Here is a 25,553-nt window from a genome sequence, read left to right on the forward strand (position 1 = left end):
AGAGGCGGGGTTTTCAAGGTGAGCCACGCCCTCTCCCTAGAACTCACCCCCAAGCTGGAAAGGTAGAGAGGCGGGACGGGCAGGTTAGACGAGGAAGAAGAGAACTAGCCAATGATCATCGGGATGGAGGCGGGGCCCTGGCAAAAGATTGGCGTAGAGCCAGCCAATCCTGTGCAGCCGCGGGTGCTGCTCCACGTCGGCATCGGGGCGACCAAGATGGAGGCGCTGATTCTGGTAGGAGCCGGAGGGGCAAGGGAGAATTGCAGGGGTGCGCGCCCGTTTCCATGGAGACGGGCAGGTGGGCGGGACGGAACTAGCAGGTGGTGCTGGGGGCCTCCTTAGGCTTGGACTCGATCCTTCTGATGGAGCCCGGCCCAGCTGCTTCGTGGGAACATGGAGGCGGCTAGGCCGGTCCATATCCCAGGGGACAAGCTCTGTTCATAGGAAAAGAGGACCTCTAGGAGACACTTAGGAAGTTAACGGGCGAACTCCTTATCGTAGGAAATAACAGGGAGTCACCACATCCCCGTCGTCTCTGAGGGCATCTCTGGCCCGAAAGGGAAGGAGTTGCCATGCCAAAGGTGGCGCCTCCCTCTCCTGAAACATGTAGGAGAAATGTAAAATAAACTGATTTCAGTACAGGCAAACGACTCACTGCCTCCTTCAATTTTTTTTTTGTTAGATTCCACTAGGGGAATTGCTAGAAAAGGCAGTAATAAAACGATTATTCCTACTGAATGCATGAGAAAAAATGAGGCTTACTCCCAGGAAAGTGTGCATAGGATTGGAGCTGTAATGAACTAGCTGCTGACTGAATTTATATATGTTTTTGAGCTCAGGGCTGCCTTCTTTAAAACCTCTGGTGTAGCAAGGCAGCCCTCAGCTCACAAACATATTAGCTAATAGGCAAAAAACCTTGCGGTTTAAGAATGTACCTATAGCCAGCAGATATTTCTGTCAAACTTTAAAAAGCAGGGAAATTGGGCAGCTCTAGTAAATGCACCAGGGGAGTAGAAGACCTGACCTCCTCTCTGAGATATTGTAGTGCCCTACAAATTTGTCAAAATGCAAACACAATTTGGGTTTTTCTTTCACAGTCCAATCTACTTCCTGTGTAGCTTGGAAGAATTTGGTAACATGTGCCTCTGAGCATATGAGTGGTGTCAACTGGTGAAGAGTTCTATGTTTTAGGCTGCACTCTCAGTCCCTGCAGGGTTGCAGTGAGGCCCAATAGTTGGTGCACATCGTGGAATGCTCCCATGGTCCTTTGCAAAATGCATAGGAAGAGAGGAAGCTGCCATATACAGAGACAGACCATTGGTCCATCTAGTTTGTCTACACTGACCGGTAGCCGCTCTCCAGGGTTTCAGGCAGCGGATATCCAATGCTAGGGATTGAACCTGGAACCTGCATGAAATTAGATGCTCTACCACTAAGCTACAGCAGGGACTGCTTGGCAGAAAAGTCAGTTGTGGAGAAGGTAGGCAGAAATGTTAAAAATCCCCAGGGAACATGATAGTAGATACAGTTGAACTGAGTGGGACTTATTTTTGAGAACATGTGCTTAGGATTGCACTATGAACCTGTTATTCACTTGTGGGGGAAACCAATTTCATAAAGACTGTAAAGCAATTGATTTGGCAAAACACCTGTTTTGCAATAGGTCTCCCACACATCAGTATCTTGTAAATTAGGAAATGGTAAACTTTCACTAACTGTGGGCTGAATTTACACATCCAGGGCACAAGAGGAACCATAGTGTAACTTACTGTGTCTGGGTAATTGTGCCTTAAAGATGTGTTTGAAATGTTAGAATCCCTTTTAATGCACTATTCCATTATGTAGATTTTGAGGTCTTTTGGAGAAATTCCTGCTGCTTTTTTTGGGTAAGAGTGGTTTTCAATTTGGAATTTCTGCTTTGTAAGTTGCTTTACAGACTTGGGGTTGAAACTTAGGTGCACTTCATATGATCTCCAGACCATAACCGTCTTGGCCCTATTCTGAAAAACCACCTGCATGTATCCATCTGTTTGCATACTTTAAAGACGCACCATTCAATTATCATAAATACCAATTGTTCCTGCAGTGTCAGAAAAAATATTCTGATACTTTTTGACACTTTTGTAGATGCAGGGAAAGATTTCTAAAGTCTGCTGCAGGGACAGCCTGAGATATTTTGAAAACTGAGAGGAGGAAAATCCAAATTACGCTGCTTTTTGTATGGTAAAAATGCGATAATAATTAACATCCTTTATAATTTACTGCCCTTTAACACCTTTAATCTGCTTAAAAGTATTATTTATTAATTAGACTTGTTACTCAAAGGTCTCCAAGCAACTTGCAACACATTTAAAAGCATAAACTAGATACATAATACCATTTTTAAAAAACCATCAACCCTTTCCCGTTCTACTCAGTTTTAATTTTTTATCTTCACATTCTAGCACAGGGGTGAGAATCTTGGGTGCAGGGGCCAAATGCAGCCCTCCAGGCATCTCTGTCTGGCCTTCTGTACTATCCCAGGCTACACCCCTCACCAGCCCTGCTTCCCACCTTCCTTGGCTGTTTTTGCCTGTCTGGAACATGTGCTTGAATTCTGATCTTGCCTCTTGCGTGCCTGTATGTAGGATAGAGAGGGGTGTATGGGAGTAGAAACCAGCCTACTGTGCCAAGGCAAAAATTACATATGTTGCTCCACCCACTTTTGCTTCTGGCCCCACCCACCACTGGCTCCTGGTCCCCGGAAGGTTGCCCAGAAGGAAGCATGTCAAAAAATGGTTCTGCACCCTTGAGTCACAGGAATGTGGGTTTTAACAGGTGCCTTACGATGCTGATTGAGAAAATGGGAAAATGTGGCTGATTGAGTTGTAGACCTGAATCTGTCGTGCCCAAATAGCTGCATGCTGTCAGTCGCTTGTACATGAAGATTTTTCTCAATCTCAGATTGCCTTATACCTCTCATAAGTAGGCTTGCCTTTATTAGCTGTAGAGGCAGTGTAGTATAGTGAATAGAGTGCTGGATTTGGACTGAGGAAAATTGGGGCCAACTCCCTTCTCAGCCAAGATGATAATAAATAATATTTATTATTATTTGATTAAATTTATGTTCTGCCATTTCATTGGCATGCTCCACGCAGGGAACAAAAACAGATAGTATGAAGCAAGAGTTCTAAATCAGTACAAATTAAGAATAAAGAAAACGATCATGTCATGACCAGGGCTATGGAGTCGGTATGTCAAACCTCCGACTCCTCTATTTTTCTACTGTCCGACTCTGACTCTGACTCCTTCATAAATGGCAAATGTATATTAATGTATTAATATTAATAAATTAATATTAATATTAAAATATTGATTTTATTTTGAAGTCGGAGTCAGTACATTTCTACCGACTCCGACTCCATCCAAAATTGCTTCCGACTCCAACTCCACAGCCCTGGTCATGACATAACAATCTGAAAAGTTAACAGCCCAACCTATCTTACTGGATTGTTGGGAAGTAAAAAGGGAAAACTGCATGTGTTATTAATTTACTTCCGTGTAGGTGTCCCGATGTTGTCCAGCTCCCATCAGCCCCAGCCAATATGGCCAATGGTCAGGGATGATGGGAGTGGGGGAAGGCTGAACTAGTGCACTAAATAGAAACTAAATGCACATTAAGAACATTTGCTGCCTTGAGAATCTGTTTTAGATTTGTTTCCTGCTGCTGTTTTGTTGGTGGCTGCCATCATCAAAATTCAACATTTTAATTAATTTTTGTTTCTGTCCAACCATCCCTGCCACATTCGTAAGACCACCTTATCCTGTTCCTTCTCACAAAAATCTGTTAAGAGGATCATTGTAGTTATTTCCATTTATGTTGTTGGACTGCAGTTCCCATCATCCTTAAACATTGGCCGCACTGGCTGATGGGAATTGAAGTCCAACAGCATCTGGTGAGCCACAGGTTCCCAACTGCTGTTACAGATGAACGGCTATGGTTGAAACAGTAACTTCTCAGTGTTACCCAGGGAATCCACAGCATCTCAGGTACAAATCCTATCCTTTTCTAGAAAACACATTATTCTGAGTCTTGATCTTAGAGTGGTCAGAGAACTAGCTGTATCTATACTAGATCTATACTAGATCGGACCTGCCAAAACCCTTGCCTAGTTCTCATTCAGGTAGTATATCTGTGACTGGAGGGTTCTACTCCAGATGTCAGATGAGAGGCCCACATGAGGAAATGCTCCCTCATGGGGAGGGGGGGAATGTTGCTTTCAGGTGGAACACTAGCATGTTGGCGGAGAAAAGGTTTAACACCTTAATGAAAACTAGACCAGAGTCTGAACTACGTAATGTCCTCTTGGCCTATTGCCATGGGGCTGTACCAACATTTTTGTGGTGCACATGAGAGGCTTGACTGGCTCCACATGGGATTACTTTTAAAATGTACTGTAGGGGAGGCTCAGATAATTGGAGCGTACTGTATCTCTATTTCAAGTAGGTTTCTATTTTGCAAGATGGAGGGAGGGGGAGAAGAGATTTGTGTGGAAGTGAGAGAGAGAGAGTAGGATAGAGAACATCGCTTCTCTGCTGTGATAGCAACCACATATTCGTAGGTGCATATAGGAAGGGTTGTATTTGAAGCAGTCTGTGTTATGCACATTTATTTGGAAAGAGCCTTTTGAGTTCAGTGGGACTTCTGAGTAAATGGATAGGATTGGGCTGCAAGGCACACAACATCAAATTGCCTACTGAACAATGGGTTAATCAAGTAGCAAAAATAGTTCTCCTCTCCCCTCCCAACTCCTCCCTTCAAATAAAAACTACGCAAAACTCCAGAGTCAACTGGGAGAAATCTGCTCATCTCTGAATTTGATTGATTAAATCCTGAATCTGAAGCAAACTCCATCCTTGTGCTGTTTTTATTGGGCAAAGGTCATTTGTTGCTGAAGCCCTTGTGGGGAGTGGGAGAAACTCTAAAGCTGGGTTGGGGAACTTGTGGCCCTCCCTGTTTTGTTGGACTTTAACTCCCATCAGCCCCCGGCAGCATGGCCAATGGTCAGGCATGATGGGCGTTGGAGTGCAACAGCATCTGGAGGACCACAGATTTTCCCCATCCCTGCCCTGAAGGATAGGAAAAGGTAGAACCCTTCCCAGCCCTGATGAACTACAACTGGGATACCCAAGAAATCTGCCAGTGCCATCTTCTGTGGAGGAGAGGATTTGAGTTCTGAATTTCTGTGTAATTTCTGCAGCACAGCTGCATTGGCAAAGGCGTTGGATGCCTTTTTGCTGTGGAACATGTGCTGCTTTTTGACACAGGCTGGTTATTGCTAGGCTCGGCATGGTGTGATTTGGGATCACCGGTATTCTAGTGATGCACTTCCTTTCTTTTGAGGAAAGCCTTGCCTTGTTTTGTGAGCTGCACTTTCCCTAAGCAGGCAATGGGGACGGCCCTGTTTCCTCCACATGGCTCTTCCAATTGCCTCTTGCAAATAAAACCCAACACGGACATATTTCTTGTCCTCTTGTCTCCCTCGCCAAATGCTACCCTTCCGCAAGGTCCTGGCAGCTGTAAAATCTTTATGGCGATGCTGCTGCTCTCGTGCTGACCATCTGGGCTGTTGCACACCTAGTTTAATTGATTGAAGTTTAATTTATTGAAACTTCAGAATTAAATGATCAGAATAAACTGTGCAGTAACTCTTAACGTCTTGTTTTAATGGTTGATTGCTCAAGGCAGCCCCTTGACTTGAACTGGAAACCTCCAGAGAGGAATTTATGCCGCTTCTGGCCTTCCAGTCAGCACTCATTATAGATTTAAAATGTGTGTTTATTTGCTGTCTCCAGTTGAAGCCTGTCTCCCTGGCAAAGAGATGTATAAATTCTCCTACGATGGTTATAGCGTAAGCATCTATTCTGAACCACTCTCTGGAAGCAAGGCAGGAAAGAGATGTGTGGCCTTTTGCCCCCTCTCATCTGAGGCTTCATTCAATCTGGATATTCCTCTGACATGATTTGTATAGCAAATTGGCTGCTTAGCTTTGGGGCATTGAGGTGTTGCACCTGCAGTTTTCATAGGGATTCACTGGGGAAGTCTAGACTGTCCAACCTTGCTGCAAAGCAGGGTGTTTTTTTTTGCTATAAAACGGGCATTGCCCTGGGACAGGTGAAATATTAGAGGAGGGCAGGAAATTTCCCACTCCATATCTGCCTGCCTACAAAGTTTACCAGGCAAATTTATGTATGTATGTATGAATAAGGATGAAGCCAACAGAAGGAGAATCTAAATGTGTCTACATTATTACTCCTCCACATGATGATAGATGAGCCACTCTGTGTGTGTGTGTGAGAGAGAGCGAGCGAGAGAGAGCTGTTCTTTTCTTCTTCTTTTCCATTGTATGGTGAGGCATGCGGTTTCTGTTGAAACACCAAGAACCCCTTTGCAAAATGGAGGCCTTTAGAGCAGTGATTTTAAGACTATCGCTTCATGGGTCCCTGTAGTCTCTGGGGTAACCCCTTTCAGTGTTGGTCTCCACGGATCTCTTGCTTGTTGAAGGATTCTGGGAAGTCCTTTAGGATATGTGCTCAGTTTCATGCAGGGTGCTGCCCAGTCCTGTTGGGCCTCATCATTGTGTTGCCTGAGCTGAGAGTGCACCCTAGAATGGATGTGAATTTTAGGAGATGATTAGGTAATGGTGGATGAGTTGCCATTCAGGGATGCTTGGCTGCCATCACTCAGTTTGTCATCTGAAGAATCCCAGGATTCTTCAAAATATTGTCTGAAAAGTGCTGTGTTAAGACAGTGCTTGAGTATTCCCAGCCCTCCAGCCGGTAACAGTTCTAGGACCCAGGCTATTGTCCAGTAGATTTATGCCCTGTTGTGATGGTTCCTACCTCTGGAGGCTGCAAGGGCCAATAATCCCACTTCATTGTGGTGGTGCTTGAAATACTGGCAGGTTGCTCTGCAAAAGAATGCCTTTTGTGAGAAAGACAGGAAGTGTATGAGAAGTTTTGAAATTTGGATGCCAGCTCTTGGGTTATAATAGCTCTGGGAAGTGATCCTGAGAAGATTAGAGAACCTTCACTTCCTGTGGCTGTTAGGGATACCCATCTCTCAAAATCTGAAAACAGTCATGCGCCATGCTGCCTCGGTCTGAGGATGGTTCAGTGAGGCAGTGGCTTGGGAGAGGGTTCTGGTTTAGAGTTTCGGTGGAGTGGTGGATTTGCTTGCCAGTGTGTTCCATAGATGAGCCTGCTTCTCTCAGTGAAGGGCTGTTGCAGCGCTTGAGGTGAAGTTCTGTTATACACTCCGACTGTGGCTACGTGGAAGTCAGTGCATCACAGAACTTTGTCTCGAGAGCTTTCCAGCATCCAGCAAGAAGGAGCTGCACACCTTTCTGGTCCTTTCTCTTTCTTCAAGCGGCTGTTGAAGCACTCCCTCCTCGCTGAGCCACAGACATGGCAGGGAGGTGGCCTCCATTTACTTTTGCAGTTTGGCACACACTGTACACTAGGGCTGTGCATCGGCTTTGGCTGATTCCTGGGCCAAATTGGGCCTATTCAGAGGTATTTGGGCTTTGGATAAGTTGGGTTCAGACAGCCATGGGTTGGGTTGGGATGGGATGGAATGGATGACCCAGAGCAATCCATGGATGTCAGAGAGTGGGCCTCAGGCAAGGAGAGTCAGGGAGGGCGGGAAAACCCAATGAAAAAGCCCAAATCTACCTCAGGTCTGGGAGAAGGTAGACCCAGCTGCCTTCCTGCCTGATGCCTCTCCCCTCCGACCACCTCCAGGACTGATCCCTTGATGATACTGCAGGGTGTGAGTGTTGCTTCACAAGTGGCTTTCCTAAAGGAAAGTGGCTTGCTGAACACCCGCACAAGATTGCCTCCTCTGCTCAACAGCTGTTCAGTGGAGGGATCAATTCTGCAAGGTGCTGTGATGCCATGTCTTCTTCCCCTGCCCCTCTCTCAGCTATGTTTAGGGTTAGGGTTTTAAAACCCTAATTAAACTTTAGCCTTGCCCCCTAGACTAATTTGGGACACGATCTGGGGCGGGAGGTGGTCCCCAGGTCAACCTAGGGTAGGTTAATCTGTTGCCCCCCTTGGATCAGAGCCACGGGGTAGATGCGGGGGAGGCTGTACACTTTGCTGTACACATACTTGTTCTTAATCTCTCCTGAGCATTGGGATAGGAAGAGATGAGAGCCATAAATGTGGTCCTCCTTCTAAAAGCTGATAACTGATCTGGACCTCATCACATGCTGCTGTTGATTGTAGTGTGGTTTTCCAGATATGAGACCCATTGGTTAATTTTTATTATTTATTTATTTATTTATTTATTATTTTTTGCTGCATATTGCTTTTTTTTCTCCTGGCCTGTGATCAGATGCCAAGGAGGGACCTTTAATTTTGAAAAGCAGAGTGGAATTTTCCTCCTCCTTTTGGCCTTTGCTAGGGGCACCCGGTTGGCCACTGTGAGAGCAGGATGCTGGACTAGGTGGTTCATTGGCCCGATCCAGCAGCAGGGCTCTAATGTTCTTTTGGTAAGTGCAGCTTGTCGTATAGAGGTGAGAAAAACTGCATTAATTGCAACAATTAAAGGTAAAGGAGCCCTCCTTCCTTTGTTTCTAGTCACCTTTTGTCTCTGTCTCTTTAAAAAAAGAAGAGGAGAAAATAATAGTGTGCCTGTAGTGCAATCCACTTGCCTGTCGCAACCAATCCATTGACAATGGATGGTTTAGAGAAGTGACAGGGAACCTTTTTTTCTTTTGAGGGCTGCAATCTTAGGAGCGGGAGGGGTGCATGCTGGTAATGGGTGGGGCCAGAGCCAAAAGGGGGCAGGGCACATCCTTTCTGTTCTCTTTCTGCCACCACCCCCATTCCCACCCCTTGCCACTTGCATGAAGGTGTGGTTCTTGGGCTACAGGTTTCCCAGCCATGCTTTTTTAAGAGGATGAGAACTGCAAAAAGTGTGGTGAGGAAGGCTGTGTGTATAATTCTGTACTTTGTTTATGTGCAGCCTAAACTTGTAACTCCTGTGACTATGTACTTCTTGATATTGATTACAGCAAACTTACCGTTAGCCACTATGGTCCTGGGGCTCCTCTTGGTGGTGAAGAGCAGGAAACAGGCTACCATGGGAGTTGTATTGAAGATGCTGTGGGATATTTGGAACCCAGAAGGGAGCATGGGGTGGTCAGTCAAGGGGATGGGGTTGTCTGCCAAGGGAATTGCATACTGCAGTAAGACAACTTGGTTCTCTTGTGTGATTATGTATTTAGCGTTATCAGTGCACGCATATGTCTTCTAGAGTCCTTCATGGTACAGGATGCTCTGGTTTGGTGATTGTTGGCAGCAACCACCTCTTGGGATTGTCAGTTCTTTTCCAGTCTTTTAGATCACCTGTCCCATTGGATTTCCAGAGGTGTGATGTGCTATGAACATTCCCCTGTTGGGCATTGTACCAGTGGAGTTATCCTGTACTAGATGGTTCCCCCCTTTATACAGGTATATTCTCATGCAGGGATCCTGTCATCTTATTTGTTTTATTTTTAAAAGTTATATACCACTTGATTGTCAAAAACCTCTAAGCGGTTTGCAAAAACGTGGTGGTGCTGATACAGCTCCAGGTGTAAACGGAGTCATCTCAAATCAGGTTTTCTGTGGAGCGGGTTGAAATGAGACCAACTTCTTGGCACAGCTGGTTTATTCTCTGTTGGATTTGTGCACATGTCTGTGTGTGTGATTCACATGTGCTTGCAGCACTGAAGGAGAGCTTCCATGTGGTGTGATCCCACCACTTGTATGTGAATAACATGGCTGGTGCCAAGCATATGCGTCCTTCCTGTGCATTTACCACTCTACTAGGAGTTGATCAGGTGACAGAAACCAACATCAATCACACACGTGGCCATGTGTGCTCCTGCAGTTTGGGGTTGTGCCATCTGGAAGCAGCTCTCATGCTGCCAGGAGCGTATGTGAGAGGGGTCTCACTACTGCAAAAAGGAACTTCTCTTATTTATTTTATTTATATCCCACCCTTGCTCCCAAAGGATCCCAGGATGGCAAACAGATCAACAAACCAATTTAAAAAAGCATTCCTTTTTTTAACCATTCACTTCCCCCCCCCGAATTTTCAAATATTTTTGTTCCACAGTGCATAGTTGCAGACACAGCTGCAAGGTTCTATACAGAACCGCAATAATAATGCAATAAAAGAACAAAACAACAACAACCTTATTGTGCTGCACATCCAAAGGGAGCTCAGCTTGACTCAGAAAGAGGGTACACATTAGCTGTTTTCACAATGTCCAATGTCAGGCTTATTGAACCTGTGGTGGACTGCCATACATGGCTGGTAGGCTGCGGTAAGATCAGTGGGTCACAAACTGTGCAGTCCTGGAATAATTGGTATGGAGGAGTTCATTATATATACAGCTCTGCTCATTGTAACAGCTCTTACGATCCTACCCATCTGTGCACCACACTGGAAGCTGTGGCCCCACTCCTGGGTAGGCTAGCATTTCTCCTGTGGTTGGAGAAAGCAGCATGCGGTGTCAGTTGAACAGCATTGTGACATTGTGCTTTCCTTTGCAGGAGCCATCTCTCTACACAGTGAAAGCCATCCTGATTTTGGATAACGATGGAGACCGTCTGTTTGCCAAGGTAAGCTTTCACGGAATCGTGGGAAAGAAACGAAGCCGCTTGGCAGAGTCCTCTTTAGGAGCTAGGATGCTCTTATGGACAGCCAGTTGGGCTGCTGCTTTCTGAGCAAGAAGGACATGAGTCCATTCACCTGTGCCCATTGAGGCAGCATGAGCCCTATCTTAACTCTTGCTAGCAGGTTCCTACCCAGTGTGTTCCAATAACTGGTACTCCTCAGAGGGCAGAGAACCTTTGGCCCTCCAGAGTTGCTGGACTCCAGGCTACCAATGGCAGCAATCATCCTACAACACCTGGAGGACCTCAGGTTCCACTCATGCTTTAGGCTCCATTTATTTGTGCAGAGTTTACTGCCAACAAATTTCTCCACGCAATCCTTGTGATAGTTTTGTAGTTGTAGGATCATTTACCTGCAGTGCTGCCCCACACACAAAATGAGTGTCTGCTGAAGATGTTCCAGTGTGGAGGTTGTCCTTGTCCACCACTGTGCTACTACATCCAATTCTACACCTGCTGCCTTGGTTGGCAGAGGAGGGGAGTGTGTTTCTCTAACCCAGCCTTTGCCAGCATGGTGCCTGCCAGATATTTTTGACTACAACTCCCATCACCTCAGCCAGCCTGGCTATGCTGAGTGGGGTTGAGGGAGGTTGCAGTCCAAAACATCTGGAGGAAGCCAAGTTGGCGAAGACTGTTCTAATCCACAACCCACAACTAAAGTGATGTAATTCACCAGGGAGCCTATGGAACCCGAGTTCCTCCTGAGCTATGCCCTCACCAGGAGGCTCTGTCTCTGCCTCACTTCCCCATCTGTGCAAAAAGGAAAAAATGTTGTGCATCTTAGCTTTTTATGTGAGGATTATTGTGACTAAAAGCAAATGTTGTTACCCACTCCAAACATTGTGAGTACATAGCAGACTAGCAGTCTTGCATTCAGTTTTCCTCAGGAATTCTAAGCAACCAAAGAATCAGTGCAGTTTTGAAGTCACTTATTAAACTCAGTGCAGTTTTGAATGGGCCATCGGCTTGATCCAGCAGGCTGTTCTTATGTTCTTGTGACCTTCTGTTCATAGCATTTTTCTTTGCTTTGCTTTAAGAGGTTAAGTAAGGTGGAAAGATAAAGATCTATGAGTGCTTCAGCAAAAAATCATATTGGTGAAGAAGAGTTGTCCAGTGAATTCTAAGCAACCAAAGAATCAGTGCAGTTTTGAAATATATAGTAGATTGTAATTCTAAATAAATATTGTCATATTTGTGAAGCTCTCTTGGGTAGCGTTTGAACCTGGCAAGTGGTTTGGATACTGTGCCTCTTGTGTAACAAGCAGCCTTCCTTTTCCCCTGCAGTATTATGATGACACCTACCCCTCCGTCAAGGAGCAGAAGGCCTTTGAGAAGAATATTTTCAACAAGACTCACCGGACAGATAGTAGGTTCTGCTGGGGAGCAAGATGGGAGGGGGCATCTGGGGCTGCAATATGGAGGAGGTCAATAGACTTCTTCCCAGGCCCTTTTGGGGATCTCTGGAGGGAGTCCCCATTACCATTGCATGATTAATGGCCCTCTGCGTGTCTAAAAAGCAAGTAAGGCAAGTGAGAGAGGTTTAATGCCTGATGTGAAGAAAACGGCTAGGGAGAAGTACTTCTACCCCTCTCATAACATTAGTACCCAGAGTCCTCCAATGAAGCTGAATGGTGGAAGATTCAGGACAGACAAGAGGAAGTACTTCTCCATACAGCTATGGAATTTGCATCCACAAGGCGTGGCGACATTCATCAATTTACCTGCCTTTAAAAGGGGATTAGACAAATTCATGGAGGAGAAGGTGGTCAGTGGCTACTGCTCAGGACAGCTGTTAGGGGCAGTATGCCTCAATACCAGTTGCTGGGAATGACAGATGGGAAGAGTGCTGTTGCACTGCTGTCCTGCTTCCTTGTGGGCTTCCCAGAGGGGCATCTAGTTGGCCACTGTGAGAAGAGGGTGCCGGACTGGATGGGCCTTTGCCCTGATCCAGCAGGGCTCCTCTTCTGCTCCTGTACTGCCTGCAGGCCTCCACGCTTTTGGAATGCCAGCTGTTGGGAGTTATTTATTCAGTAACTCATTTTTATCCCACTCTTCAGCTGGGGAAAAAATCCTCTCTGAACAGTTTGAAAATATCGATGAGACATTTTCCTCTTGTCCTGCATTGTGGGCTTCTCAGAAGCATCTGGTTGGTTGCTGTGGGAAACAGGATGCTGGTCTGGATAGACCTTTGGTCTGATCCAGCAGGGCTTCTTTTATCTTAAGCAGCCTGAGAAAGTGAATAATTGATACATCCAGTGCCCAGTTCATCAAAGCTATTTCCCATCACCTACGTTTGTTGAGGGGACTGGGGATGAGGGAGGCTGGGTGTGAAGGTTTCCCCCCTTTGCCCTGACTGCCTGGCACTAGCACTCCGTTGGGTAAGAGATATCTGGTAGCTATTACCACCTCTGGCTTGGCCTCTAGTAGTTACCTGAGGAGCAACCAATGCGAGCTGGTTATTTGCCTGGCCAAGGGAGCATCCCGCTAGCACCTCTCTGTCTCCATGAGAGCAGGGCTTGCTTGCTTTCCTCCATGCACAAATAAGTAGCATGACCCGAAGGAATGAAGGCACAGTGGGGAAAACACAGTCCCTTGAGCAGTCACAAACTGAGCACATCGGCCCCAAAAGCCAATTTTAAGAAGCTATTAAGAACAGGGTTAAGAGACAAAAAGGGAAAAGCAGAAGGATGCTTTAGGAAAACAAAAATGCTGGCTTTGGAAGTTGTACTTGGACAACATAGGGTTGCCTCATGAGCAAACATACACCCAGCAGCATCAATGCTTGGAGGAACAAAGGCTAAAAGCAACACTTTCTATATTGATGGGTCTTTTAAGCCTGATTACTTTGACTGACAGGTTCTGTTGCTCAGCCAGTGGGGTGACTTGCACATACTCAGGAAAATGTTCCTAACACCTTTTGGGGAGCTGGGGCAGTCCAAGTGTTAAGTACTACCTGAGTTGTTTGGCTTTCCTGCTAGACAGCTAGATTTGCTCAGCTTGTGTATTCAGATGCACAGGAAAGACATGCCTTCCCTGCTTTGGGCATGAAATGATGGAAGTCTAGAGAAGTTGGGCCTCTTAAAGGAACATACCCCTTGGCAGGGCAGAACTTTGTCACACTGAGCATGAACTTAAACAGGCAGTAGGTACCCTCAAAAAGCAAGTCCTCTTTTGATGGCTGAAATGGCAATTTCTGCTACCAAATCTGCATGGCTTGTGCTTGTCCCACAGCCACTTGTGATGTGGGTGGGTTGGAACAGGTGGGTGGCCATTGCAAGACTGCTGTGGTATGCAGGTATTGGCTGCACATTATCCATCTGTCTGCTTTCTAGTATGGGTCCACATTTTGGGCCTCAATGCTAAAACACCGATGGTCTAATTTCATCATGCTGGCCACAGAAGGTAGTTTTATAGTTGTGGCTCCAGAAGGCTCCATCTTTTTGCATTCTAGAGCATGCTTTTTGCAGTCGCCATGAGTATAGTGGCTTTGCTCTGTTCCGAGGGCAGGATCTGCACTAGCATGTGATGAGAAGCCAAAACCAACGGGTGCAAGAAAGATAGATTAAGATACTGGTTTTGACATTTCCCAATGTGTATTGAATATAAATGTTCTTCATCAGTAGAAAACTGAATCAAATCTAAATTAAGAAATAATATTCCAGTTGAATTCAATCTCCTCCAGCTTACTCCAGAATGCAAGGAGGACATATGCAGCAGTGATAACACTTGTAAGAAGGCGTTTCATTCAGTTTTCCTTTTCATAAAGAAGCTACTCCATTTATGTTTGTGCAGCTGAGCTAGCCGAGCTTGATAGATAGATTCCACACTGGGATGTTTGGTAGTGTGCCCCTAATTTGTGTAAATGTGCTCTGAAACTCTAGATACTGTTTTCTTACTAAGCAGCTTTTGAATAGAAAGGGGAGTGTACCAGAGTATTGCTCTTATTGAAGACTGATAATGTTCTTCATACACTCTTCCAGGTCTTCTTCACTTAATTTTTTTAAATTCCTTCTCCCCCTTCTCCCCCCCTCCAGGTGAGATCGCCCTGCTAGAGGGACTGACGGTTGTTTACAAGAGCAGCATTGACCTGTATTTCTATGTCATCGGCAGCTCCTATGAAAATGAGGTGTGCTTTCCCTTATGCAGCAAAGAAGCTTTCTACACAAATGATCTTTGTGTTGCATGAAATCCTTAACTTTTTCCTCCAGGACAAAGCATGCACAAATTGCTGATCATCACTGTGGTGCTGTGTGGCAAGGATGATTTATTGAGCCCTTCCACCATCCCTGAAAATTGTTGACAGCCCTGTGGATTCTTTAAGGCAGGGTGGGGAACCTGTGGCCCTCCAGATGTTGTTGGATTCCAACTAACATCAGCATGGCAAATGGTCAAGGATGATGGGAGTTGTAATCCAATGATATCTGGAGGACTGAAGGTTCCCCAGTCCTGTTTTAAAGGGGAAGACTTCACCAGAGCAAAACGAGCCTGGCTTACTATGTCCTCAGGTGGCCTGGCAATAAGTGCCAAGCTATTGCCCTCTAGAAATAACTCCCAAGTGCTTCAGAGGGAGCTTTGCCTGGAGCCAGTTGTGTATGCATGTGCACTGTTTGTGTGCATGTATGGTTTGTAACTTTGTTCTCTCCTTTTCAGCTAATGCTAATGGCTGTGCTGAACTGCCTCTTTGACTCACTTAGTCAGATGCTACGGTAAGAATCTCCTTTCTGGTCGTGGTTGAGCCTGTCACACAAGTTGAAATGTGAGAGTTGGTTTTGGAATTCAAAAACATCCAGTTTGGGGTTGGGAACACCACTGCAAAGGTTTACATTGTGTTGTAAGTGTGAACAAACTGATTTTCAGAGTCCTGGTTCAACACACTGTTTGGATCCACACACACATCCCACCCCAGCTAGGATGTGCTAAGCACCCATTAAAAGCAATACCATTTTCAACCCCCTCTCCCCAAAATAGGTTAAGCAACTTACAGTGCAATCCTGTGCATGTTTTCTCAGAAGTAAAGTCTGCTGCCTACACTGCATGTCAAGACATTTCCATTTCCCCAGACATTTTAATTTGGCTAACATATTTTACATGCTCCCTCATAATTGGGGTTGCCAGGTTCTTGGCCTGAGACTGTATCTTTAGGAGAAGAGAAAGTCAGCCAAGTGCCGGTGTTCTTGCAACACTGTGATGGGAAAAACCACAAGGTTGGAGGCTGGGCCTGGCAAGCAAGAGGTCTTCTGTATCTTTAAAAGTTGTGCAGGGGGAAGGGAGAATTCCACCTTGTGGTTTTTCTCATTACAGTGTTGCAAGAACACCTGCACTTGGCTAACTTTCTCTTCTCCTAAAGATACAGGATCAGTCTCAGGCTATGGACCTGGCAACCCTACTCATAATATTGTTGCGGTCTCATTGCATGTTTCAGTGTTTTTATGATGTAAATTAGTTATTTATACTCGTTGACCATCCTAGAAGGGCTCCGTTGGACAAAGAGCGGGAGAGAAATATCTTTAAAAAGATAAAAAGCCCCCCTGATGTTCAGTGGGACTTGCTTCCACGTAAGCGTGTATAGGATTGCAACCTCAGTGGTGGCAGTTGGGAGAGGTTTGTCAGCCAGGTTAAAAAGCAAATAAAGCGGTCCTGCTAGCAGCCATATGTGAGCAGAGAGAGGAGAGGTGTCCTTGGCAGAGCCAAACACACAGGATTTGGGTCCTGTCCAAGCCAGATGAGCAGCTGCTACAGGCAGGTGCCTTGTTCCTTTCACAGCTGCTGAAGTCAGTGTGACTCTTGCATAGAAAAGCAATAATAACGCCGGCGTGTTAGGGGTGTCTGCCGCGGCACAGCATGAGCACAGAATCCGGCTTTGGAAAATCTTAGTTTTTGTTCTTTAAAGAGAAAATATTGGGATGGTTAGAAGTTGCTAGAAGTAGGCTGAGCAGGGCTTTCAGTGGCCAAGGGGGGCAGGCCTTGTGTGCTCTTCACGGCTTCTGGCTTCCTCACCCATGGCTAGCAGAAACAGAGTATATTTGTGGCAACAAATAAATGAATGACGGGAGCTTGTTTTTACTTCTTGCCTTAACTATATTACTTAAGGTATTTATATGCTGCTTAATAACAAAAATCTCTGTGTAAAAATTACAAAAAGCATAGAGTGGATAAAATCAGTTGCAATTAATCATAAAAACAGGATGCTTTCTTAAAATGCCTGATGAAAAAGAAAGGTCTTTGTCAGGTGTCTGAAGTTCAACAGTGAGGGGCCTGCCTAATCTCAGGTGGGAGGGAGTTCCACCTATAGTAAAGGCATATTTGTCTGTATTTATTTAGTTTGTGGAATATGGCTTATCTAGTTCATAGGCCTAGCCTGTGGGAAACCCAGAAGCAGGACATGGGGGCAACAGCACTGTCCCCACTTGTGATTCCCAGAAGCTGGTATTCAGAGGCATACCACCTCTTAACACTGGAGGTAGAACATAGCCATTGTGATTAGTAGTCATTGATAGCCTTCATGAATTTGTCTAACCCCTTGTTAAAGCCTGTTGCATCTCATCCTGGATTGCTGTAGTCCTTGTGATTGTATAGTAAAGCTTTGAATATGTGGAATGTATCTGAACAATGTCTGTGCTTAGGGTTCTGATGATGAGCTGGGCCCTGGTCTTTAAAAAGTCCTGGGTGCTAAGATTATATATAGATCCTCAGCTTCTCACTGAGCAGAATCTGGCGTGTCTTTCTGCAGGAAGAATGTGGAGAAGCGAGCGCTCCTGGAGAACATGGAGGGCCTTTTCCTAGCAGTGGATGAAATTGTGGATGGGGGGTAAGTCCAGTCACTATGGTATGCAGTAGAGGCCAGAAATCTTCTAGGTGCTAATCTCTTTTCAAACCTGGAGCCCAGACATCTTCCGGGTCTTAAGCAGGATCTGATGCATACACACGTGTGTCTGTGTGTGTGTCTTGACATAATATGCATTGTTGATGGTAGGCTTTGCTTTTTGAATGACCCCTTATCGCTCCTGCCCTGCCCAGGATCTACCTTGGAGCATAGCCCAATTGTGTGAGTGGCTGTTCCATCATCTCTTGCAGGGTGATTCTTGAGAGTGACCCTCAGCAGGTGCTACACAGAGTTGCAGTGCGGGTGAGTGAAACCCATCTCTTTTCTTCTTCCTTGAATGCCTGTCCAGTAGGCGTGATCCCTCTGACCTGTCCTAGCTGAGGGACACAGGGACCCATTTTACAACAGAAGAAATCAACCAATTGATTTGGGAAGTTGGGAGAGAGGAGGCTGTGACTGCTACACTCTAGTGAGTGATTGGACTAAATGGCCTTTTGGGGACCCTTCTGAACAGTCCCAAGATCCTGGGTAGGATCTGGGAACTCAAGAGTAGATGCTTGTATAGTTGAGAGTTAGGAGTCGGGTCTTCTTTAGGTATTGGAGGACCTAAAAGAAGAAGAGCTGGATCAAACTAAATGCCCATTTAACCCAACATCCTGTTTTCACAGTGGTCAACCAAACCTATTTTCACTAGTGTGCCCAGGAGCATTTCTGCACCCCCATCAAATTGTGTTTTTCCTCATATTTCAGGGAGAGGATGTCCCTCTTACAGAGCAGACAGTATCACAGGTATGTCTTCTGCCCAGGACTGCTTGGGTACCCTTCATTAAATTCTGCTTGGTGCCTTTGTTTCTACAAATCTCCTCCCCATCCCCTCTTCCCAGTAAAACTTCCTGAATATTACACCAATGGTGGAAGGATCTCCTCAGAGAAACTTTAACTCAGAGAAATGTTAAAACTTGATGCACTAGGCAAAAAAACAACAACCCTGTTTACCCAGAATTAATTTTATCATAATGTGATATAATTCTGGCCTGTTTGGGTTTCATCTTTTAGTGGAGTGTAGGATTTGTCCTTTTCATGTTCATGGATGAATACTTCTATTATTATTCTGTTTTCTTCTGTTACAGATTTAATTTTTTAAAAAAAATGTTCTGTATTTTAATATTTTATAAGTCACTTTGAGACGTTTTGCAGAAAGCAATGAACAAACATAATTAATAATAATTGAGGAGGTAACCTGGGAGGACATTCCCAGGACTGCCACCCAGGGGACATGTCTGCCATGGCATCCCACAACTGCAGCTTTTGGAGTCCAATGCTGAATTTGATATGCTGAGAATCTTGGCTCAATCAATCAATCAATCAATCCACTTTATTACGGTCATAGACCCATATACGGAAAAGGAAATGATGCATATGTTAAAACAAAGGTACATGGGAGATCAAAGGTTAAAATATAGAACAGTTACCAAATACATTACAATAAGATAGGAAATACTTCTAATTATCCGAAAGAACAGAAGAAGAACAACCTCTACGAATTTGTTGGGCGATAAAAATGAATTTAGCTACCGGTAAGGTTATCTCTTTACTAGAACCATATAATAGGAAAGCAAGTAAATATTTATCTGATTTATGGGGAAATTTATTAATTATTGGGGTAATAAGCTTCGTACGTTCCTCCTTATGTAATACGCAATCGAAAATGACATGATAAAGAGTTTCGATCGCATCAGCTTTGCAGGGACAGATTCGATTGTTAAAAGGGATACCTAAAAATCTCCCATCAAGCAAGGCCGAGGCTAGACAATTAAATCTAGCCTTGGTAAAGGCTAGACGATATTTAGAGATAGTTAGAAAATCCAGATAGGGAGAACAATTTAATGGGTCATACTTTAAGCCAAAGTGAGTCGGAGAACAGGTAGAGGAAGCTGCGGAAGTTGCAAGTTGATAATCTATGTCTCTAAGACATGTTCGTATAGAATATTTTATTGAGTTTGGATCTTGAGATGTTAAATATTCAGGGGATAGTCCTATACTTGTAAGGTGGGAAATGAAAATTTTCGCCCAATGTGAGTTGTAAGTATCTTCCCATATACATGAGGGGTAGCTAGAGGTATTTTCATATGACACTTTGCACCAATAGTTATAGGCAATAGGCCATGCATGTGTTTGCAATGAGGTTAAGCCAGATTCCAACCTAAGAGCCGCTGACGGGACACATTTAGGGAGGCCGTAGATTTGTCTGAGGATCTTGGCTGCCATTTTAAAAACAACACCAACCCAAGCTTTTTAGTCCTTGTGGTTGTAATGATAACTTTGAAAACATGTTGATAAAATCTCAAGCCAAAGGGAGAGTAAGCAAGATCTCCACAGGTCAAAAGGTAGAGCTTCAGTGCACTGCATAGCAAACGCCCCAGACATTTTCAGCTGTCAGACGTTGCATTTTGGGAAGTGTAAGCTGCTCAGCTCCCTTCCAAAAGTGCCACTGTGGGAAAATACGTATGTTTAGGAATATATAGCTGTGTCTGATAGTGTCAATGCTGGGTAGGCATCAGACCCAGTGGGCCTTGCTGGAACACATGAGCCTCAACATTTGCCCCAAGTTTATTTATGTATGTACTATGACCCCCTTTTCTGAGATTATGTAAGGCATTTCCTTATCGCTAGAGTTGTTTTGACTGACTCCTGCTGACTGGGAAAAATCTGTACCCTTCAACTTCTCTTTGCAGGTACTGCAGTCAGCAAAGGAACAGATCAAGTGGTCACTGCTGCGATGAGGAGCCACGTGGGATCTGCCCCATTAACCTACTGTGTCCCCAGCTGTCCCTTCTTCCTGTCTGTTTCGCACTGACCAAAATATAACACGACCAGTTTTTGATGTATTTGATTTCTGTCTCTTACTGAGTCTCATCACTGTTTCAAGTGGTGGTTGCGGCTCGTATGAGGGGAACCAGTTAGCAGGGCCATTTTCATAGTTGCAACTTCAAAGAATGCTCCTTCATGTAAGGGAAAAGTCTCTTTCTGGGTGTCCTCCCTCCATCCTGGACACTCCTTGTGTAGGTCAGAGAGGCAGGTGCTTCATTCTGTTTGAAAAGCCTTCTCATTCTCTGATCTTTTTTGCCTTTGGTTCTGATCACGGTGTCCTAAATAGTCCCTTTTTATGGGCACTGTGATTTGGATTTGCCTCCCTAACAACCAGCTGCCCAGCAATGGTTTGGACCACTAGCTAATCCTTTGCTATGGATTGTATTTCCTACCAGAGGACAATACTAAGGCATCCTTAGAGCTTGTGCATTTTAATGGTAGCACAACACATACCCACATGTCACTTTGCATAACTAATTGTGCCTGTTATATTTGTCTGTCTCTCTCTGCTTACCATACCATCTGTTGCAACTAGAGCAGGAGGATGTAGGGCTTAAAGAGTTACACAAAATTCTTATTTTCTTGAGGATTTATAAGCTGTTTCTCAGGAAATGTTTTCAAAGCACTGTAAAACAGAATCAGCTGCTGATTGAACCAGTGCCTAGCAATTCTTCCTTGGGTGGGCCTTGATAGTGGTGATTAGATTGTGTAGGTTGTGATTGATTCTGTAGCAGGGTTGGGGGAACCTTTTTCAAGTTGCAGGCCACATTCCTTCATGGGCAATCTTCTGGGGGTAGCATGCCAGTGGTGGGCTAAGCAGAGGTGAAAAGTGGGTGTGATTTTTACCTTTCTACAGTAGTCTACATTCCAGCCATGCAAAGTCAGAGGTTCCTGCACACACTCTCTCCCCTCTCCCACATCTGGTAAGCAGGAAGCATTAAGAAGTGTGGCCTAGGGAAGCGCCCAAGTGCTGTACAAAGAAGCAGCCTGGAGGAGTGGCCGCATTTGGCCCACGAAATGAGAATTCCCTAACCCAGTTCTAGAGGAAAAGTGCATAAATTGGGTGCAGAATCCAGATTCCTCAGCAACATAGCTAGCTGTCCAGCCCATGGAGCTGAGAGCTTTTGCTTGGAGTATCTGCTAAAACCAGAGGTCAAATGACATTTCCAGGTGTGTGGGTGGGTTTAGGGCCATACATGTTTCTTAGCCTAATTCTGGCTTTGCTAATCATGCAGAAGGCAATCATTGTATACCCACTTATCTGGGAGTAACCCTATTGAACTATGTGGGACTTACTTCTGAGGAGATAATAATGCATAAGATTGTTGCTGTAATTTATGCCAAATGATTTAAATATACTCAGTTCTGCTTTGCTTTTAGTGCAGCAAAATTTGAATTGCCTTGATCCAGAGCTGAGAGATCATAGCATTTTTCAGCAGCAGAAAAATCCCCAACGTGCACTAGTAGCCAAGCAAACAATGGGCTCTGGGGCAGACCTGGCCCTGTAGAAAGGAGGACATGATGTGCACTCTTTGAATTTGCAAGCAGCTCACTTTTGAGTAAGTACATTTAACTTACCTGACCAAAAGCAGACACTGTGGGGAATGGGGATTGGAGCTTTTGCTAGCTGCACCTACACATTTTGGGAAGTGGCCCTGACAGGTATCATTTCTGTAAGGAATTCTGGCCAAGAATGTAGTGGAAGCAAATATGTGGTATAGAGCAGGAGTTCCCAAACTGATCTGTGGACCACCAGTGGTCAGCAAGCTTCATTCAGATGGTCCATGGCATGTGTGTGGATTTGTGGTTGAAAATGGGAGGCCGCACACCCATTGCATTTAATATTCACTGATTTTAATTGCATTTCATTGCTGCTTTCATTTCTTACATTGTATTTGACTGTTACAATTTGTATTTTCATGTATGCCATGGAATTCACTCTATAAAAAACAAAAGCAGCAATAAAAATGCAATTAAAAATCATACAGCATCTAGCACAGCACATTACAATTGCTACAACTGGCAGAAAAATAAAAGTGGTCTGCCAAAACCCTCAGCAATTTTCAAGCAGTCAGTGGGAAGGTTGGGAATCAGCTGTATAGAGGACATATGACACAGGAATGCTATATTAATACATGAGGAATATGCACTGTGCCTAGGAAGATCAAGACAGCAATTCAGTCCCATGATCCATGTTGTCCAGGGCAAGGAACTCAGAACTATACACTACTGAGTTCAATGGGACTGACTCTCAAATAAGTGTGCACAGATCTGTGGGCTCAAACTGACACCAGTAGTGTTGTTACCGGTTAATAACCAATCAGCTTGCCCTTCAAGTACCTGCAAATGTTCTTAAACCACCCTACTTTTCAAAAGGAACTAGCAGCACTACGAAAGAGCCTCTCAGGAAGCGGGACATGATGGGGGTGGAGGTGTGTGCATCATAGATTCTTATGATTCACTGGTGATCACTCGTGGCCGAGTAAGATTGTCTTCCAGGGTAAGGTCTTTAATAGTGGGTCCGTAAGTGACTGTGGAGGCCAATTCTGGATCCACACAGCCTCCCACAGTGAGGACTTAAGTTTCCAGATGGAAGATGGTCACAATGAGGATTTGCTTGATGTCCCTTCCGCTTAGCTCGTTTGTCCCTTTCGCCCTGTACTCGTGCTTCTTCAAAGTCCATAGCACCTTTGATAATGGCCGACCTCCAATTGGGACGCTCATGGGCCAAGGCTTCCCAGTTCTCGATGCTTATGTTACATTTTATTAGATTAGCTTTAAGAACATCTTTAAACCTCTTTTGCTGTCCACTGATACTCCGTTTTCCATCCTTAAGTTGGGAGTAAAGTAGCTGCTTTGGAAGATGGTGATCAGGCATTCGAACAACATGGCCAGTCCAGCGAAGTTATGTTGGAGGATCATTGTTTCAACACTGGTAGTCTTTGCTTCTTTCAATACACTAACATTAGTCTGCCTATCTTCCCAAGTAATTTGCAGAATTTTCCGGAGGCAGTGTTGGTAGAATCTTTCAAGAAGTTGGAGTGGCGTTTATAGAAGCGAGAGGCCAAGCTTTTCATGCAGGAATCCCATCAGGTCCACTAGCTTTGTTATTCTTCATTTGATTAATGGCTTTACTGACTTCATCCAAATTAGGGGATACTGCAAGCTCATCTCTAATTTGTTGTTGTGGGATTTGCGAATCAGCCACAATAGAGTTACGATTAAGGAGGTTATGGTAATGCTCTTTCCATCACAGTGCAATAGACTTTTTGTCCTTTAGTAGTTTGGTACCATCTATTGAACGTAAGGGATTTGTACCGTAATTTGTTGGTCAGTAGATGGCCTTTGTGGCATTAAAAAAGCCCTGTGCATCATGAGCATCTGCAAAATGCTGGATTTCTTGAGCTTTCTTTATCCACCAGGCATTCTTAAGTTCTCTAGTTCTTTGGACCTCAGCCTTTGCACTGGCATAGATTTTTTTTCTTAGCAGCACAGTTAAAAGTGGACAGAGCTACTCTGGCAAGGTTTGGAAGCAGTCCTGGGCTCTTCCCAATTCCCTCAGAAAATGTAAAGAAGCCTGCAGCCATCAAGGTATCTCCAAATAGTACTCTCCAAGTTAGTGTATCTATCTTCCCTTGCAAACCTCTGGAGCAACTTCACCCCATTATTTACTACTTTACCATTGTGGTATGTTAACTTTACAGAACCACTTTTCATCTAATGGGAGTTCCACATGAACTGACCTGGCTCAAAAGCAGCAGAAGACTGTGGCAAAAGAGCAGAGGAACACTAAAAGCAGTCTGTGGAATGAATGCTGGCTGCTCAGGGGCAGGGCCTCTACCTACCTGACTTTTTGTAGGAGGCATTCTCGGGAAAGGGAAATTGGAGGGTGGGTGCCTACACTTTGATTTTTAGCCAGTGTAATGCTGCTCATGGCAATTAAAACACACACACACACACCTCAATCAAAATAATAAAAACCAAATGGGTGCCACACTGGTGAACCCACACATTAGCCTAAGCTCATCTCAGCTGCTGATTTTGAGAACAAATTCAGGATGACACATTTCCACTTCTGCATTATAGTCATTCCTCCAGTTCAGTGGTTCTTAAGCGTTTGGGGATCATGGATCCCTTTGAGAATCTGATGAAAACCTATGGACCCTATAAATAAATAGTTTATTTTATTGCATTGGAAATTGATATTTTTGTGTCTGGTTCACAAGCCCACCAAAGCCCATCCATGGATCCCAGGTTAAGAAACCCTGCTCCAATTATTTACAGGCTTCTCAGTTGTTTTATTCCAACGACATGGTAGACATCCATTACTGCTCCTAATGAAATTGGGAGTGTTATATTGTGAAATACAAAAACTGTTTGGTTAGGTATTACTGCTTTGTACAGATGAATTACCTCTTTCATTTTTACTGCAGTACCAGGCAGTGGCCATGCTAGAATCTAGGCCGAGACGAACACTTGGGCACTTAGCAACAGAACTGAGTACATGAAGGCTGCAATCTCAAGCAGTGGGCTTTCAAAGAAGTTTCACTTAAGTCAGTGGGGCTTATTTCTACATAAATCTGTTCTAAACGCTAGGTGTAAGTTTAAACATCATATTCTGATATTTGTTTCATAAAAGCTTACAATGAACCATGAACACTTAGGGCCTCGGGTTTAGATCATTCCCTATAAGGTATCTGGCTACAAGCCTCATTTGGTAACTTTTCCAGATTCACGATTCAAATGCAATATTTTGAACCTCAAACTCAATATTTCCAGTTTTATCTTAAAATTCAACTGCTTTATTAGCCTTGCCGAGATCTCTTGATTTTTTCCTCCATTTTTATGGTGTTAAATGTGAAACGTACATTGTCAACCACAAAATACCACTGCATGTCTTCTCTGCATTCGGTGGTAAATATTACTGCATGTCAGCTCCCAAATACTGCAGTGTATCAACCAGTGGATACCAGAGGACAGATACAACTCAAAGATTGGGTGACTTAAGCCAATATTCAGAGAAGCTCCTGTAAACATTCCAACATTAAAATTTACACAGGTAATTTTTTGGAAGGAATGCTAATTTCACTTCTGTGTAGCTTTCCTAACCCAGCTTCCTCATCCCTCTTAGGCATACAACTTCAAACCA

The 25,553-nt window shown here is 44.5% G+C and overlaps 1 protein-coding gene across 3 annotated transcripts; it reads left to right on the forward strand.

The window, feature by feature from the left end:
• The first annotated feature begins 78 nt into the window (after positions 1–78).
• COPZ1 (COPI coat complex subunit zeta 1) lies at positions 79–20,426 on the forward strand. Of its 3 annotated transcripts, none has more exons than XM_061615118.1 (9): positions 81–234; positions 10,588–10,656; positions 11,995–12,076; positions 14,745–14,836; positions 15,361–15,416; positions 17,441–17,518; positions 17,785–17,836; positions 18,284–18,322; positions 20,269–20,426. In XM_061615118.1, exons 1-9 carry the CDS (start codon positions 112–114, stop codon positions 20,314–20,316), a joined length of 639 nt encoding a protein of 212 aa, XP_061471102.1. In that variant the 5' UTR covers positions 81–111; the 3' UTR covers positions 20,317–20,426. The 3 variants fall into 3 exon arrangements, with proteins under 3 accessions (XP_061471104.1, XP_061471102.1, XP_061471103.1); XM_061615119.1 differs by lacking the exon at positions 81–234 and adding an exon at positions 1,397–1,480; XM_061615120.1 differs by lacking the exon at positions 17,441–17,518 and having other exon boundaries at positions 79–234.
• The last annotated feature ends 5,127 nt before the right edge of the window (positions 20,427–25,553 follow it).

The sequence above is a fragment of the Rhineura floridana genome, chromosome 3 (genome assembly GCF_030035675.1).
Source record: "Rhineura floridana isolate rRhiFlo1 chromosome 3, rRhiFlo1.hap2, whole genome shotgun sequence".
In the NCBI taxonomy this organism is placed as follows: Eukaryota; Metazoa; Chordata; class Lepidosauria; order Squamata; family Rhineuridae; genus Rhineura; species Rhineura floridana.